Consider the following 13,655-nt stretch of genomic DNA (forward strand, 5'->3'; position numbering starts at 1 on the left):
GCCAAGATGTAAAAGAATGCCAGAATCAGATGCATCTAAAATAATGGCCATGAATAAATAAATTCAGGTTGGAAAAGAAGATATTCAATTTCAGAAGAAGAAATTTCCAGCTCTGAGAAGAGAAAAATCTGAAACAATTTTAAAATGGTAACCTTGTGAGCCAATCAGCAGTTGTATTGAAACTACATTAATTAATGGTAAGAACAAATAAATATATTACAAAGCAGTCTAAGATGGTGGATTTGTATTACCATAGTGACTGTAAGAAAGAAGGGAACAGACACTCTAGCAGAGTCTCTGGTGACAGAACAAGGGGAAATGGCTTAGTGCTCAGGAACGGTAGATTTAGATTAGATACAAGGAAAAGGTCTTTTAAAGGTGGTGAGGCACTGGAACAGGGTACCTAGTGCTCGTGGTTGATGCCTCATCCGTGGATACTTTCAGTGAGGCTGGATTAAAGCCTTGAGCAACCTGATCTAGCTGTGGTGTCCCTGTTCATTGCAGAAGAGCTGGACTAGATGGCCCTCATATGTCCCTTCCAACTCTAAGGTTTCTATGATTCTCTGATAAAGTTTGTATTTTATAAAGCCTTCAATACATATGGAGCTCTACTTGATCTGTAGAGCTACCAAATTTATAATACAAAGGGAAATTACATTAGTTCTACTAGACTTTCTTGTATTTCACTGATTTTTTCAACAGTAGTGAACTTAGGCAATGATGATTAAGGTGGTGTAATGAGAACTGCAAAGTTTGACACAGAAAATCAGATTTTATTTATCAAGTTGAGTTTAAGTTGAATTTGACATACTGAAGATAAATTTGTAAGAAAATCTGTAAGTTCATGGATGATAGATAATTCACTTTGCTTGCATGTCTAGAATAAAAATATGAAGTGGCTTTTTATAACTTCGTGATGGTAATAGAAGATTGCTAATTTGCTCTTTTAGGTAAGTCGCTAGAGGCATTAGCCAACCATTCTCTCTGCTGTGGCTTCCTTCAACACATTACAATTTTCTCTGACAAATATGCGCAGCCTGTTTTAAAAGTGAGTGATCCTATCAGCACTGGAGAAATTCAGATGATAAAGTAGGTAGCCAGTGGTCTTTTCCTGCTGGAGTTTTTATGTCTTTTCCAGAGTGCTTTTTAGTGCATAGGGGCACATTTTCCATTAGTACAGATGGTGCCCATTCAGAATCCCAGCATCAGTTTCCTGGGGAGGGGAAAGGGATTTGCACACATCATTTCAGTGTTTAATTAGTTCATTTGTTTTACTGAATTCTTCTTAAAATCAAATGGGAAGCATCCGCTGACTTTTCTGGAAACTGACATGAGCAAAACAAGCATATGTGTCTACAGACAGTTTATATTTTCAGTAAGGTGAAAGAGCAGAGAGGTTTGATTTAGTTTTGCTTGTAAAGAGTTAGTCACTTAAACCTACACAGCTGCACAGAGAACTGTGGCTATTGGAGGGATTTCTGTCAGATTCCTGAGTTTCACAGCTGCTTCCAGTGACATCTGATTTTAAAACAATACTAGGAGGTTAGGTAGAATGTGTGTTTTTGTGCAAAAAAATGCATCTGAGAGAAATCAGAATTTATATATATATTTTATCAGCAATTTCATTTTGTGTGCAGTGAATACCTATTTACTTGACAATAGTATAGTGAGTGCCACTGAGCACCATTTCTGTGGATTTAAGAGGATTTTTCAGTGTGTGTTTCTGCATCTATATTGCAAAGTCCTATGAGGTAGGAAGAGAAGAAGGGGTAATAATAGCTTCTTCAGAATTTTAAGGTTATTAAAAAATTACAGAGTTTTAAACAGTATTTTCTCAAGGTGTGCATCATTAAAGATGGATATATGGTGCTGGAAGCTAATTTTTACTTTTTCTGAAATTCATGTTAGTCTTGAGTAAAACAGGGTTTTTGTTCTAATTTGTAACACGCTCTTCTATGTAATAGCTTGATTAAAAATAATCTTAAACACACATCATGTAATATGAAGCCCATTTTGAATAAACCCCATGAAATATGGTATAATCACCTGGAACCTTTATGTGTGCTGGGGAAGCAGGATCCCTCCTCTGTAACAGAAGGGCAGGCGCACAACCACCTGATGAAAACGAACATGTTCATGTCTGTGGGACCCAATAATGTGCATCTCAGGGTCCTGAGGGAACTGGCTGATGTAATTGGCAAGCCACTCTCCATAATATTTGGAAATTTGTGGTTGTTTGACAGAATCCCACGTGAAAGGAAAAAGATTCACTCTGATTTTTAATAAGGATAAGATGAAAGACCTGGAAAAGTACAGGCTGGTGAGCTTCAGCACTGTGCCTGAGAAGATCAGGTAGCAGATCCTCCTGGAAGCTCAGTTAAGGCATATGCAAGACAAAGAGGTGATTTGAGGCAATCAGCGTGATTTCATGAAGGGCAGATTGTGCCTGACCACTTTAGTGGCCTTCTATGATGGAGTGATAGCATCAGTAGATAAGGGAGGACCAACTAATGTCATCAGTTTGGGATTCTTCAGAGCCTTTGACATGGTCTCACAAAACATCCTTAACTCTGAATTGGAGAGACTGGGTTTTGAAAGGATGGCTGTTTGCTTGAAGACTTTTTTGGCTGGTTACAACCAGAAAGCTGCTGTTGTTAGTGCTCAGGGGTTTGTTTTGGTGTGATGTTCTTCAACATATTTATCAACATAGACAGTGGGATTGAGTGCACACTCTGTAAGTTTATGGATGAAACTAAGATAAGTGATGCAGCTTAGAAGGAAGGGATGCCATTCAAAGGGACCTCAGCAAGCTAGAGAAGTAGGCCCACATGAAGCAAGTAAAATTCAACAAAGCCAAGTGCAAATTAGAGCACTTAAAAACATAGAACAGCCCAGGTTGGAAAAGACCTTAAAGATCATCAGGTCCAACCGCAACCTAAAAATACTACTCTAATTCTAACAGTCCTCCCCTAAGTTGTGTCCCTGAGCACCACATCCAAATGGTTTTAAGACACATTCAGGGATGGTAACTCAGCCACCTCCCTGGAGAGCCACCCTTTCCCAAAAAGAAAGCCTATAGAGAGTGGAAACAGAAACAGGTTACATGGGAGGACTACACAGAGTTTGTCTAAGCAGCCAGGGATCAGGATAGGAATGCTAAAACCCAGACAGAATTAAATCTAGCCAGGGATGTAAAGAAGAAACATGGAATTCTACAAATACAATTGTGATAAAAAGGATGTCAGAGAAGAGGTAGATCCTTTCTGAAAGGAAATTGGAGACACGGTCATGTGGGATACTGAGAAAGCTGAGATGCTCACAGACTTCCTTGCCTCGATCTTCACTGGCTCTAGCCACACCACCCAAGTTGCAGAAGACAATGGGAAGAACTTGGAGAAGGTACATCTACCTGGTATAAGTGAAGATTGGGTTTGAGACCATCTAAAGAACCAGAGGGCACACCAGTCCATGGGACCTGACAAGGTCTGTCTACAGGTTCTGAGGGAATGGGCAGATGAGATTGCAAAACTGCTCTCCATCAGACTTGAAAAGTCATGGCAGTCTGGTGAAGTTCCCAGCAAACATAAGGAGAAACACATCCCCATTTTCAAGAAGGGAAAAAAGAAGATCCAGGGAAATACAGGCCAGTCAGTCTCACCAATTCCTGGCAAGACCATGGGGCAGATCCTCCTGAAGGCCCTGCTAAGTCAAGTGGAAAATAAAGAGGTGATTGGTGGTAACCAACATGGCTTCACTAAAGCCAAGTCATACCTGACAAGACTGGTGGCCACTTATGATAGAGTTACAGCGTCAGTGGATAAAGGAAGAACAACTGATGTCAGCTACCTGGACTTGTGCAAAACATTCTGCTTGTCAAACTGGAGAAAACTGGATTTGATGGGTGGACCACTTACTGGTAAGGAATTGGACAGATGTCTGCACTCTGAGAGTTGTGATCAACAACTCAGTGTTCAAGTGGAGACCTGTAATGAGTGGTGCTCCTCAGAGATCAGTGCTGGGATCGGTGCTATATAAGATCTTCATAGCCAATGTCGACAGTGGCACTGAGCACACCCTCAGCAAGTTTGCAGATGACACCACACTGAGTGCTGCAGCTGATCTGGTGAAGGGAACAGATGCTATCCTGAGGGACCTGAACAGGTTCAAGAAGTGGGCCCATTCCAGCCTCGTGAAGTTCAGCAAGGGTAAGTGTAAGGTCCTGCACCCAGGTTCTGGCAATCCCAAACATACATGCAGTGTGGGCAGCGAATGGCTTGAGGGCAGCTCTGAGGAGAAGGATTTGGGAGTTATGGTTATAAATGATTCAGCACAAGCAGGCAGTCTGAATTTGCAGCCCAGAAGACCAACTGTATCATGGGCTGCATCGGGACAATTGTGAACTGCAGGTTGAGGGAGGTGATTCAGCCCATCTACTCTGTTGAGACTGGACTGCCTGGAGTACTGCATCCATTTCTGGAACCCCCAACACAAAAAGGACATGGAGTTGTTGAAGCATGTCTGGATCAGGGCCATGAAGATGATCAGAAATTGGGAGCACCTCCCATATGATGACAGGCTGAGAGAACTGCGGCTCTTCAGCCTGAGGAAGAGAAGGCTCCAAGAAGACCTTATAGTAACCTTTCAGTACTCAAAGGAGGCCTTCAGAAAAGCTGAGGAGGGATTTTTTAAGGGCATGCAGTGACAGGACAAGGGCAAATGGTTTTAAACTGGAAGAGGGTACATTTAGACTAGATACTAGGAAGAAATTATTTTCTGTGAGGGTGGTGAGTCTCTGGAACAGGTTGCCCAGGGGGGTTGTGAATTTCCCCTCCCTGGAAGCATTCAAGTACGGGTTGGATGGGGCTTTGAGCAACCTGGTCTGGAGGGAGGTGTTCCTGTCTGTAGCAGGGGGGTTGGAACTAAGTGATCTTATAGGTCCCTTCCAACTCAAACCATTTCATTATTCTATGATTCTATAAATGACAGTCTGTATAACAGTGTCTTAAAGCTGTATTTTCTTTTCACAATGAGAATGAAGAATGAAGAATTATGGCAGATACGCTGTGATATAAGAAAAAAAAAAAAAGTAATTCAACATCAGACATAAAAATAAAACATAGTTATACATTTTACATGTATTTTAAAAATGTGTTTTTAAACAATACTTTTAAAAACACTATTTTCTATGTTTAAGTGTTACCATGGTTAATTGTCATGCCAGGTAACTTTACTGAAGATATGTAGAAATACCAGCTGATATGTGTACAGAAAGTGCCTAACGATATGTATGTAGTTAATCTTCTGTGTAATATTAATAGATCACAGTGAAGGTGAGCTGATCTAAATAACAGGTCAACAAACTTAGCTACTTAGATGTTTCTGTACTGTGTCTGTGATGAATTTCCAACATCCGTTCAGGATTCTGCAGCTAGTGTGGCTACATGTATACTATTTTACTTGATGTGATAGCGGAGAAAGAAAGGATTGTTGTGTTTTATTTCCATTTGTTTGTTTGCTTGTTTGTTTTAAAAATAATGCCCCAGTAATTTGAAAGAAGACATACTTCGTAATTCCCGTAAAAACAAATTTGATTTTCTTGTTTGGATCAGAACCTAGTTTTGATGGAAGAATATTCAATATAACAGTGCCACCTACATAATTGTGACAGTGACCAAATTCTTCACTATTTCTATCCATTTGTTTTGCATGGAAACATGCAGAAGAGGTCTTTGCTTCTTTTAACCACATGTACCACATTTTCTTATTGTAGTAAAACTGCTTAATACATTTTTCAGTTTAGAGAATGAGAAAGTTCATCATTAGGCCTGATGATGATATTTTCAGATAAAAAAAAAAAAAAAAAAAAAGCACAAAAAACAGGAAAGCACTTTGATCCTCCCAGTGTTTTGACTCTGATAGAAATTTATGTTTTGGCACTTAACAGTTTTACCTGAGTTTGGGTTCTATGTTAATTATATAAATAAATTATATTTATTTGCTTATTCGTTTTAGCTTTAGCTAGTAGGTAAGCATCTGGAACACTCAGTTTTTGTATGTTTCTGTGCAGAACTGTGTGGGAAAAAGAAAAATAGCTAAATGGTCATAGAAGAATGTTTTGGGTTTTTTTTTTTTTTTGTTTCAGCTGCTGGCATTCAGCTGGGCTTGCTGCCTCTGTATCTATGTATTTAATAATTTATTTACTTATTTAAGCTGAAAATGTGCAAAAAGAGTGTCATAATAATACTTCTAGAGTTTCATAGTTGTTCAGAATGCATTCCTGCTGTTTCATTTAATACAGTTATAAAAAATGTGACAATACACTGAGTTATTAAAGTAGTGTATAGACTTCTGTGTATATGCTGTACATATTTAAATGACCCCATGGGTCTCCCAAAGCAAGCTTTTAACATTCCAGATTTTTTACTGTGCATCTACTACTGGCATGTAGCCACCCACCCACAAGTTTTGTTGAAATAAATTAAATTTATTCCAATTCACTCAAGAAGAAAGACTTGTAAAATATAAAGGTAGTCACCTAGCTAGTAAGGCTACTAAAACAAAGATATTTCATAAGTAGAATAGGGCTTTTTTTGTGCGTGTGTGCTTTGTTTTTTTGTTTGTTTGGTTATTTTTGGTTCTGTGAACAGTGTGCACAATTACATAGCTTCTTAAATTCTTATCTTATGTTCCTTTTCTTTTCCTTTGCAGGTGGGTTTTATACAGATTAATGAGGACTTCATATTTATTGAGCCAGTCAATCACACTTTGGCTGTGACAGGTCACGCACACAGGGTGTACAGACGAAAAAGGTCCGTAGAGGAGAAAATTACTGAAAAACCAACTTCTCAGAATCAGTACTGTGGTGTTGTTACAGGTAATACACAAATCTTACTGAACAGACTTAATGTAGTGGACATCTATTTAAAATCTGTAGGCAGTAGTTAAAAACCAACAAAAGCATATTTGATTATTTTTCTAGTAGTAACTTATGGTCAGCTTCAAGGTGGCATGTATTTCATCAGTGAGAAGGTGGAATTGCCTGTTGCAGAACAGACAAATACAGTGATCCATTATATTTGAAAGGAGAAAATTTGGAGGTGTTTTTTATTTGAGTCTAACAACTACAGTCTACCTGGTGGCTCAGTCTGTTGTCTTAGTACTATTGTCTTAGTAGTTGCTAGTTTACTTACTATGTGCAGCGCTTTTACTTACTGTTCAGTTTTAGAACATAAGGACAGATCATCACCATTTCAGTTGCTAATATTTTGAACATCCGTGTGAGTGAGACACTGATTTTAAATGACCTTTGTAACAGTGTTCATCTTTTATGATTGTCAATTAAAATGAATTCAAAATTCATCTTCCTTAATGGGTGGTAGAGACAGTCAGTTTTTTTCTAGTAAAAGGGCTTCTAAAAAAGTCTGACTCATAATACTCACTTAGTAATGTTCAGGGAAGAGGGGAAAAGGGCCTTAGTGGAAAATCAAACTCTGCCGTTCGTGCTCAATTGATGGCTTCTTTAATTCAGAGGAGAGAAGACATGAGCTGAGGATATTTTTATAATGATGTTATAGGAAGTTATCAAAAAATCACAGAATCATAGAATTCCTCAGGTTGGAAAAGACCTTCAGGACCTAAAAATACTACCCTAACTCTAACAGTCCTCCCCTAAGTTGTGTCCCTGTGCACCACATCCAAATGGTTTTAAAACACATTCAGAAATGGTGACTAAGTCATCTCCCTGGGGAGCCTATTCTATTGTTAAACCACCCTTCCTGTGAAAAAGTTTTTCTTGATATCCAACCTAAACCTCCCCTGGTGCAACTTGAAGCCATTTCCCCTTGTCCTGTCACCTTCACCAGTGAGAAGAGACCAGTCCCGCTCTCACTGCAGTCCCCTTTCAGGTACTTGAAGAGAGCATAAGATCTTCTCTCAGCCTCCTTTTCTCTATACTAAACAGCCCCAGTTCCTTCAGTCGCTCCTCATAGGGTGTATTCTCTAAACCCTTCTGAAGCCTCATTGCCCTTCTTTGGACCTGCTCCAGCACTTCAGTGTCCTTTCTGTATTGAGGTGCCCAAAACTGAACACAGTACTCGAGGTGAGGCCTCAGCAGTGCTGAGTACAGGGGCAGGATGACTTCCCCGGTCCTGCTCACCATGCCATTCCTGATACAAGCCAGGATGCCATTGGCCTTCTTGGCCACCTGGGCACACTGCTGGCTCATATTCAGCTGACTGTCCATCAGTACAGCAAGGACCTTTTCCGTTCAGGCAGCTTTCCAGCCACTCTTCCCCAAGCCTGTAGGGTCGCCTGGGGCTGTTGTGACCAAAATGCAAGACCTGACACATGGCTCTATTGAAACTCATACAGTTTACCTTGGACCATCAATGCAGTCTATCCAAGTCCCTTTGTAGTGCCTTTCACCCCTCGGTCAGATCAACACTCCCTCCCAACTTGGTGTCACCTGCAAACTGACTGAGGGTGAACTCAATCCCCTTATCAAGACCATTAATAAAGTTATTTTATATGAGCAGCCTCAGTACTGAGCCTGAGTACTGTGGGACATCACTCCTGATTAGGTGCCAACTGGATTTAACAGCAGTGACTACAAGTCTTTGGGCCTGGCCATCCATCCAGTGTTTCGCCCAGATATCTCTTTTTTCAGGAAATAAACCAGAGTAAGTTGGCAAATATACAGGCTTTTTTTTCCCGTATCTCCTAGTTTTCTCAGAAAGAAATATTGATCAAATGGTAGAAAATAGCAGAGGACTACTGATGTGGGTAGGAATATTATAGATTTCATTGTGTGTCATTTGCTGTGAGGCAGAAGGAAATTTCAAACAAGTTATTCTTTCAACTTGGTGAAGAAAGATAAAGGGTAGATGCAGGTGCAATCTTCTGGTGCTGAAAGTGGTTGTATTTAGAAGATGGGTCCAGTCTTTCTCACTATTCAGTTTCATCCTGTCATAGCAGCAGGATGCTATGACAGGATGAAACACAACAGTTGTAATTTTCTTTCTGGGAAGTTTCAACTGTGCATAAAGGATAAAAAATCTTACCAAGGATGAAGAACATTGCTCAAGAGAGTCTGTGGGGTCTGCATGTTCAGTGATTTATAAAATGCAGATGGAAATAGATCCTTAGAGACCTGATTTTTTTGCCGTGCTTGGAGCAGGGAGTTGGCCTAGCTGACTTCTGTAAGGCCCTCCTAGTCTGAACTGTTCCATGGCATACGGAACTAGAACTGTTGTCTGTTTCCCATTGTAGCTAAATATATGTGACAGATTTTTCCTAGTTTGGAAGTACTGTTATTCTTATAATTAGTCTTCCATCCAAAGGCTGAAATGAAAGAAAATATGAGCAGAAGTTCAAATAATATAAAGTTGGTCATTCTTATGAAATTCTTACGATCATCATTAATGATAATAGGGGAATTAAAGCACATGTGCCTGCATGTGTTTAAGGATGAGAGAAGCAGAGAAAACAAAAAGTGTGCATGATGTGTGTGCTTGCATAAAACAAACACGACAGAGGCATCTGCTGTATAAAAATCCATGGTATGTATGAAAATGAATTAAGATGCAGACTCATCTGTAAGGAAATTATTTTTCTGTCATTTTCATTTGCAATCAGCCTTTCACATTGTCTTGTCCTCTAAAATGGAAAAGTCAGCTTATTCTGTTCCAGTAATCTTATGCCCAAGGCTCTGACTTAGTGCAAATAGTCTGTCAACAGAGATTCAAATATTTGTTTGAAGTAGCTTTCATTATCTCTACTACCAGTCTGGTATTTCAAAATAGCTCAAACTGTGCATAACTGATTAGCATCTTCTGGCATAACCTTATTTCTGGGAGGCTTTAAATGTCTGCAGTTTCTGACTAGTTCTGTTGTACTAGCAAGACTAGTCCCTCTGTTTGATGTTACAAGTTTTTTTACATAGTGGAGCTGTAGTAAGCTATATTGATAAAGTGGTGTCTATGCTAGGAGCAGTTTGCTGGTGTGACAGTACTTAGCATCATTAAAATCACTAGAAAATTCAAGATATGGATACAGCCTTAAAGTGGATTGCAGAAGGGAGAGAGCAAAAAAACAGACAAACAACAACAACAACTACCAAAAAAAAAACCAACCTGAAACAACAGAGTAATCTTTTAAAGTGGTATTTTAGAATTTTAAACCAAATCTTCAGGTAAGTAGATTAATGAAGATAAAGCAGCAGATTCATGGAACATTCTGATGCTCTGATACTCAGATTTTACACAACTTCTTTGGAGATAATTGTAGCTGTCTGACACAATGTAGCTCTTGTCTTTCATATGCTTTCTTCTCAGCAATATCTTACAACAGGTGTTGTCAGAGTAGGTGCTATGGGACAGGTATTTTTGCTGCTGGTTTTAAGCCAAATTGGTCTCAAAGACTGGCTACATATCAAGCAAAAATATATTTCCAATGATGAATTGTGATTGTTACAAGGAATGAATGACTCTGCTGGAGGTGCTGAAGGATCACTATATAATATATGTAATGGCTTTTCATGCAGAACTAGGGGAGGCAATCAATGAAGGTACTGTTTGTGTTCTGTAACTGTTGTGGTCTGTACTGAAAGATACTGCATAGCCAAAGTTGTCCAAGGAGAGCAAAGAAATTGTTTTTCTTGATAACTGATGGAGGGAGAAAATAGGACTGATGAAAATGTTTACTTTCTGATTCTGTGGGAACGTGTGTGTGTCTTTTCACTGAATATGTGTATGATTTACTTACTTATGTGAGCCAGCTGCATGTACACAGCTCTCAAACTCTGCACTTTTCTGTAGCACTTGGTTCATAATACCTTTCAAATCAAACCAGTTCACAGATCTGTTGCACAGGACTCATGAGAAAAGCAGTTGCTATTGTAGCAAAGATCTGTGTTGAGGAACTACGCACTTTTCCTTCTGCCTAGTATGAAGCTCTTGTTCAATCCTGAAGTTGTTTATGCGGTGTAGCTGGGTCATGGCAAAAGTACTCTAGGGAAAAAAAAAAAATCTCAGATGGTTGTTTTGTTGCACACAAACTGATGAGTGAGAGCGCTTGCACAAGATACAGTAGATGTAAATTTTGAAACCTTTCTGTCCTTGAGAGACTGAAAGCCTCCTCTTTTACTTCTCTGTTCTGACAATAAGTAATATTCAGTTCTTCTGAGTTACAATCAGACTGCGGTCTTAAAGTGATGCTATTTTTGTAGGAAAAATTCAGCAGAAGTTTGACTTAGTGAGATGAAGAATGGACTGTCAGCTGCGATAGCTGTGTTAGTTCTTGCTCTAAAAGCAGTTTTATCTGATAATCATGAAATGAAATGCATAAATAATCTTAGTTGTAAGTCTAGATTTTTAAGATTGTGCTAGAGGATACTGGTACTGCTCGAGTTGTTGGTTTCCATTAACGAGCAATTGTTAGTTATTTTTGCATGTTTATTTATATATGAATAATCAAGTATTTTTGCCTAAAACCTGTTTGGTCTGTTAGGTGGAAGTAATCATAATAGCTGTTTGGATGCCACTGCTACCAAAATTAGCAATTATATTTATTTAAGAGTCTGGAGGGAGAGAGAAAATTTTCAGATAAATGAGATCTCACATGATGGGGAATTTTGCCAGCTATTTGGAAAAGGCTGACTGGCCAAGAACAGATCTTCCTTTGGTTTGTTAACCCAACAGATATCTGAGGAAATGAGGGACACTGCCCCATGCAGCCAGCTTGTCTATGGAGCTGAGCAGTCTTCTCATCCACAGCAACCCAAAAAATAGAGAATACAGCAGTTTCTGGGACTGTGGTGCATTTAGCAAAATACTGTTTTAAATAGTGGGCTGCTTACTGTCAATTCTGAACAAAAATTAGATCTCTAGCTAAAATATTAGAGAAGCATATTAGCAAACTTCTCAGAACTTCCATGCTGATGCTAAATTAAAACTTCTTAACCAATAGCTGCTGTTATTGAGAAAGAAGTGAATAAATGATGTTGGAAGCGTTACTGGAATCAGTCACTGCTCCTGGAAGGAAGATGGTATTGATCAGATGGCTCAACACAAATCTTTTCTAACCCAAATGAATTTAAACTCAGAGCCTTAGACTACTCATGCAGCCCTAAGTGCTTGTGTAGTAAATCATAGTTGTATAGCTTGTAGGGTGTATTTTCTTGGCACAATTAGTGTATCCATATTATCCACTTGATACTACCGTTTCATTAAAAACTATTCTCAAAAGCATGAATAAAACAAGTGTGATGTTTTGTTTTGTGCACTAGGCTCTAGATCCAGCCCCCAAACACATGTATAACAGGAGACAGCTATCCATATAAGGCTAAGCAAGCTGATTGAAGGATCAAAATGTGGGAGGTTCAAACTTAGATTGTTTATGGATGTATCTAGTATTTCTATTTAGGAAATCAAAACCCAAGTCTTTATTTATTTCTGGAGATTATATGCTTTAAAAAATAAAATTATTTCAGCTACTTATAGTGACAGCAGCAGTGACTTTGAAAAGCTGTTAGTGCAGCATTAAAAAAACAAACAAAACAAAACACAAAACATAACCATATTTTATCCTACATATTCTTGACATCATTCATCTGAAATAATCTCTTCTTTCATCCTTACAAATCATTGAATTGTTCTGTATGTTTTCTTGGTACTCAGTATGTGACAAATCTGTATTCATCATCTATTAAGCTGAGATATGTTGACTGTATCAAGATGTTTTCTTTATGGTTTATGTGGATAAACGGTGATTCCTCAGCCTCAGTGAGACTACTTTTCTGTTAAAAAGAATATTAATTTAACTCTATCCTATAAAGCAAACAAGGATGCAGCTACTATTTTATGAATATATCATGTAGTGAGATGCAAAGAATCTGACTCTTTTTATCTTAGCATCTGGATGACAATCTTGTTTCCCTCATGTGAACTAATATTCGGTCCATCATTCTGAGCCTAGTTGCACTGGCAGTGCTAAATAAGCATGTATTAGCGTTCATGAGTGTTACATTGCACACAATCAGTGTGATGCTCTAAGTACAGGTAGCAAATCCTTAAGGTACCTGAGGGGTACTTTGAAAGATGAATTCTTCATACAGTGTTTTATGTTACAGATAAAAGAAAATCCAAGAATCAGAAAGTATCAGAAAGTGGAAGAGGAAAACGATACTCTTACAAATTACCTCAGGAATACAATATAGAAACAGTTGTGGTAGCAGATCCAGCTATGGTTTTGTATCATGGAACAGATGCTGCCAGAAGATTTATTCTGACCATCTTAAACATGGTAGGAAATTTAAAATTCATTTTGGCTTTTGCCACCAGTGCATGCATAATGGACTGATTTCATTGCTCCTTTGTATTATCCTGACAGAGTACCTGTAAAGAGACAGCACATGACCATTAGCAGGCTGTCAAGATTTAATACGTATATTTTGCAACATAAAACCATGATGCTGCACATCAGTTTGTACCATCTGGTCTTATATCTTCAGCGATGAACCAGAAAATGGGATCTGACGAAGGTGATTTTCTGGTTAGAAGATCATGATATTATTGGAAAGCTGGGGTATTGCATGATTTCTTATGATCTGTGCTTGCTATGAAAATACAACATTGTCATTTAGAAGGATTATGTGATCA

General features: G+C 38.7%; 1 protein-coding gene across 1 annotated transcript in view; it reads left to right on the forward strand.

Annotated features, from left to right (window-relative positions):
• The window catches only part of ADAMTS19 (ADAM metallopeptidase with thrombospondin type 1 motif 19), a 116,697-nt gene that overhangs the window by 20,902 nt on the left and 82,140 nt on the right, over positions 1–13,655 (forward strand). The window contains exons 3-4 of the mRNA XM_072359679.1: positions 6,709–6,874; positions 13,127–13,299. Of these exons, the coding sequence (XP_072215780.1) occupies positions 6,709–6,874; positions 13,127–13,299 (339 nt within the window). The remainder of the gene's footprint in view (positions 1–6,708; positions 6,875–13,126; positions 13,300–13,655) is intronic.

The sequence above is a fragment of the Excalfactoria chinensis genome, chromosome Z, assembly GCF_039878825.1.
Source record: "Excalfactoria chinensis isolate bCotChi1 chromosome Z, bCotChi1.hap2, whole genome shotgun sequence".
In the NCBI taxonomy this organism is placed as follows: Eukaryota; Metazoa; Chordata; class Aves; order Galliformes; family Phasianidae; genus Excalfactoria; species Excalfactoria chinensis.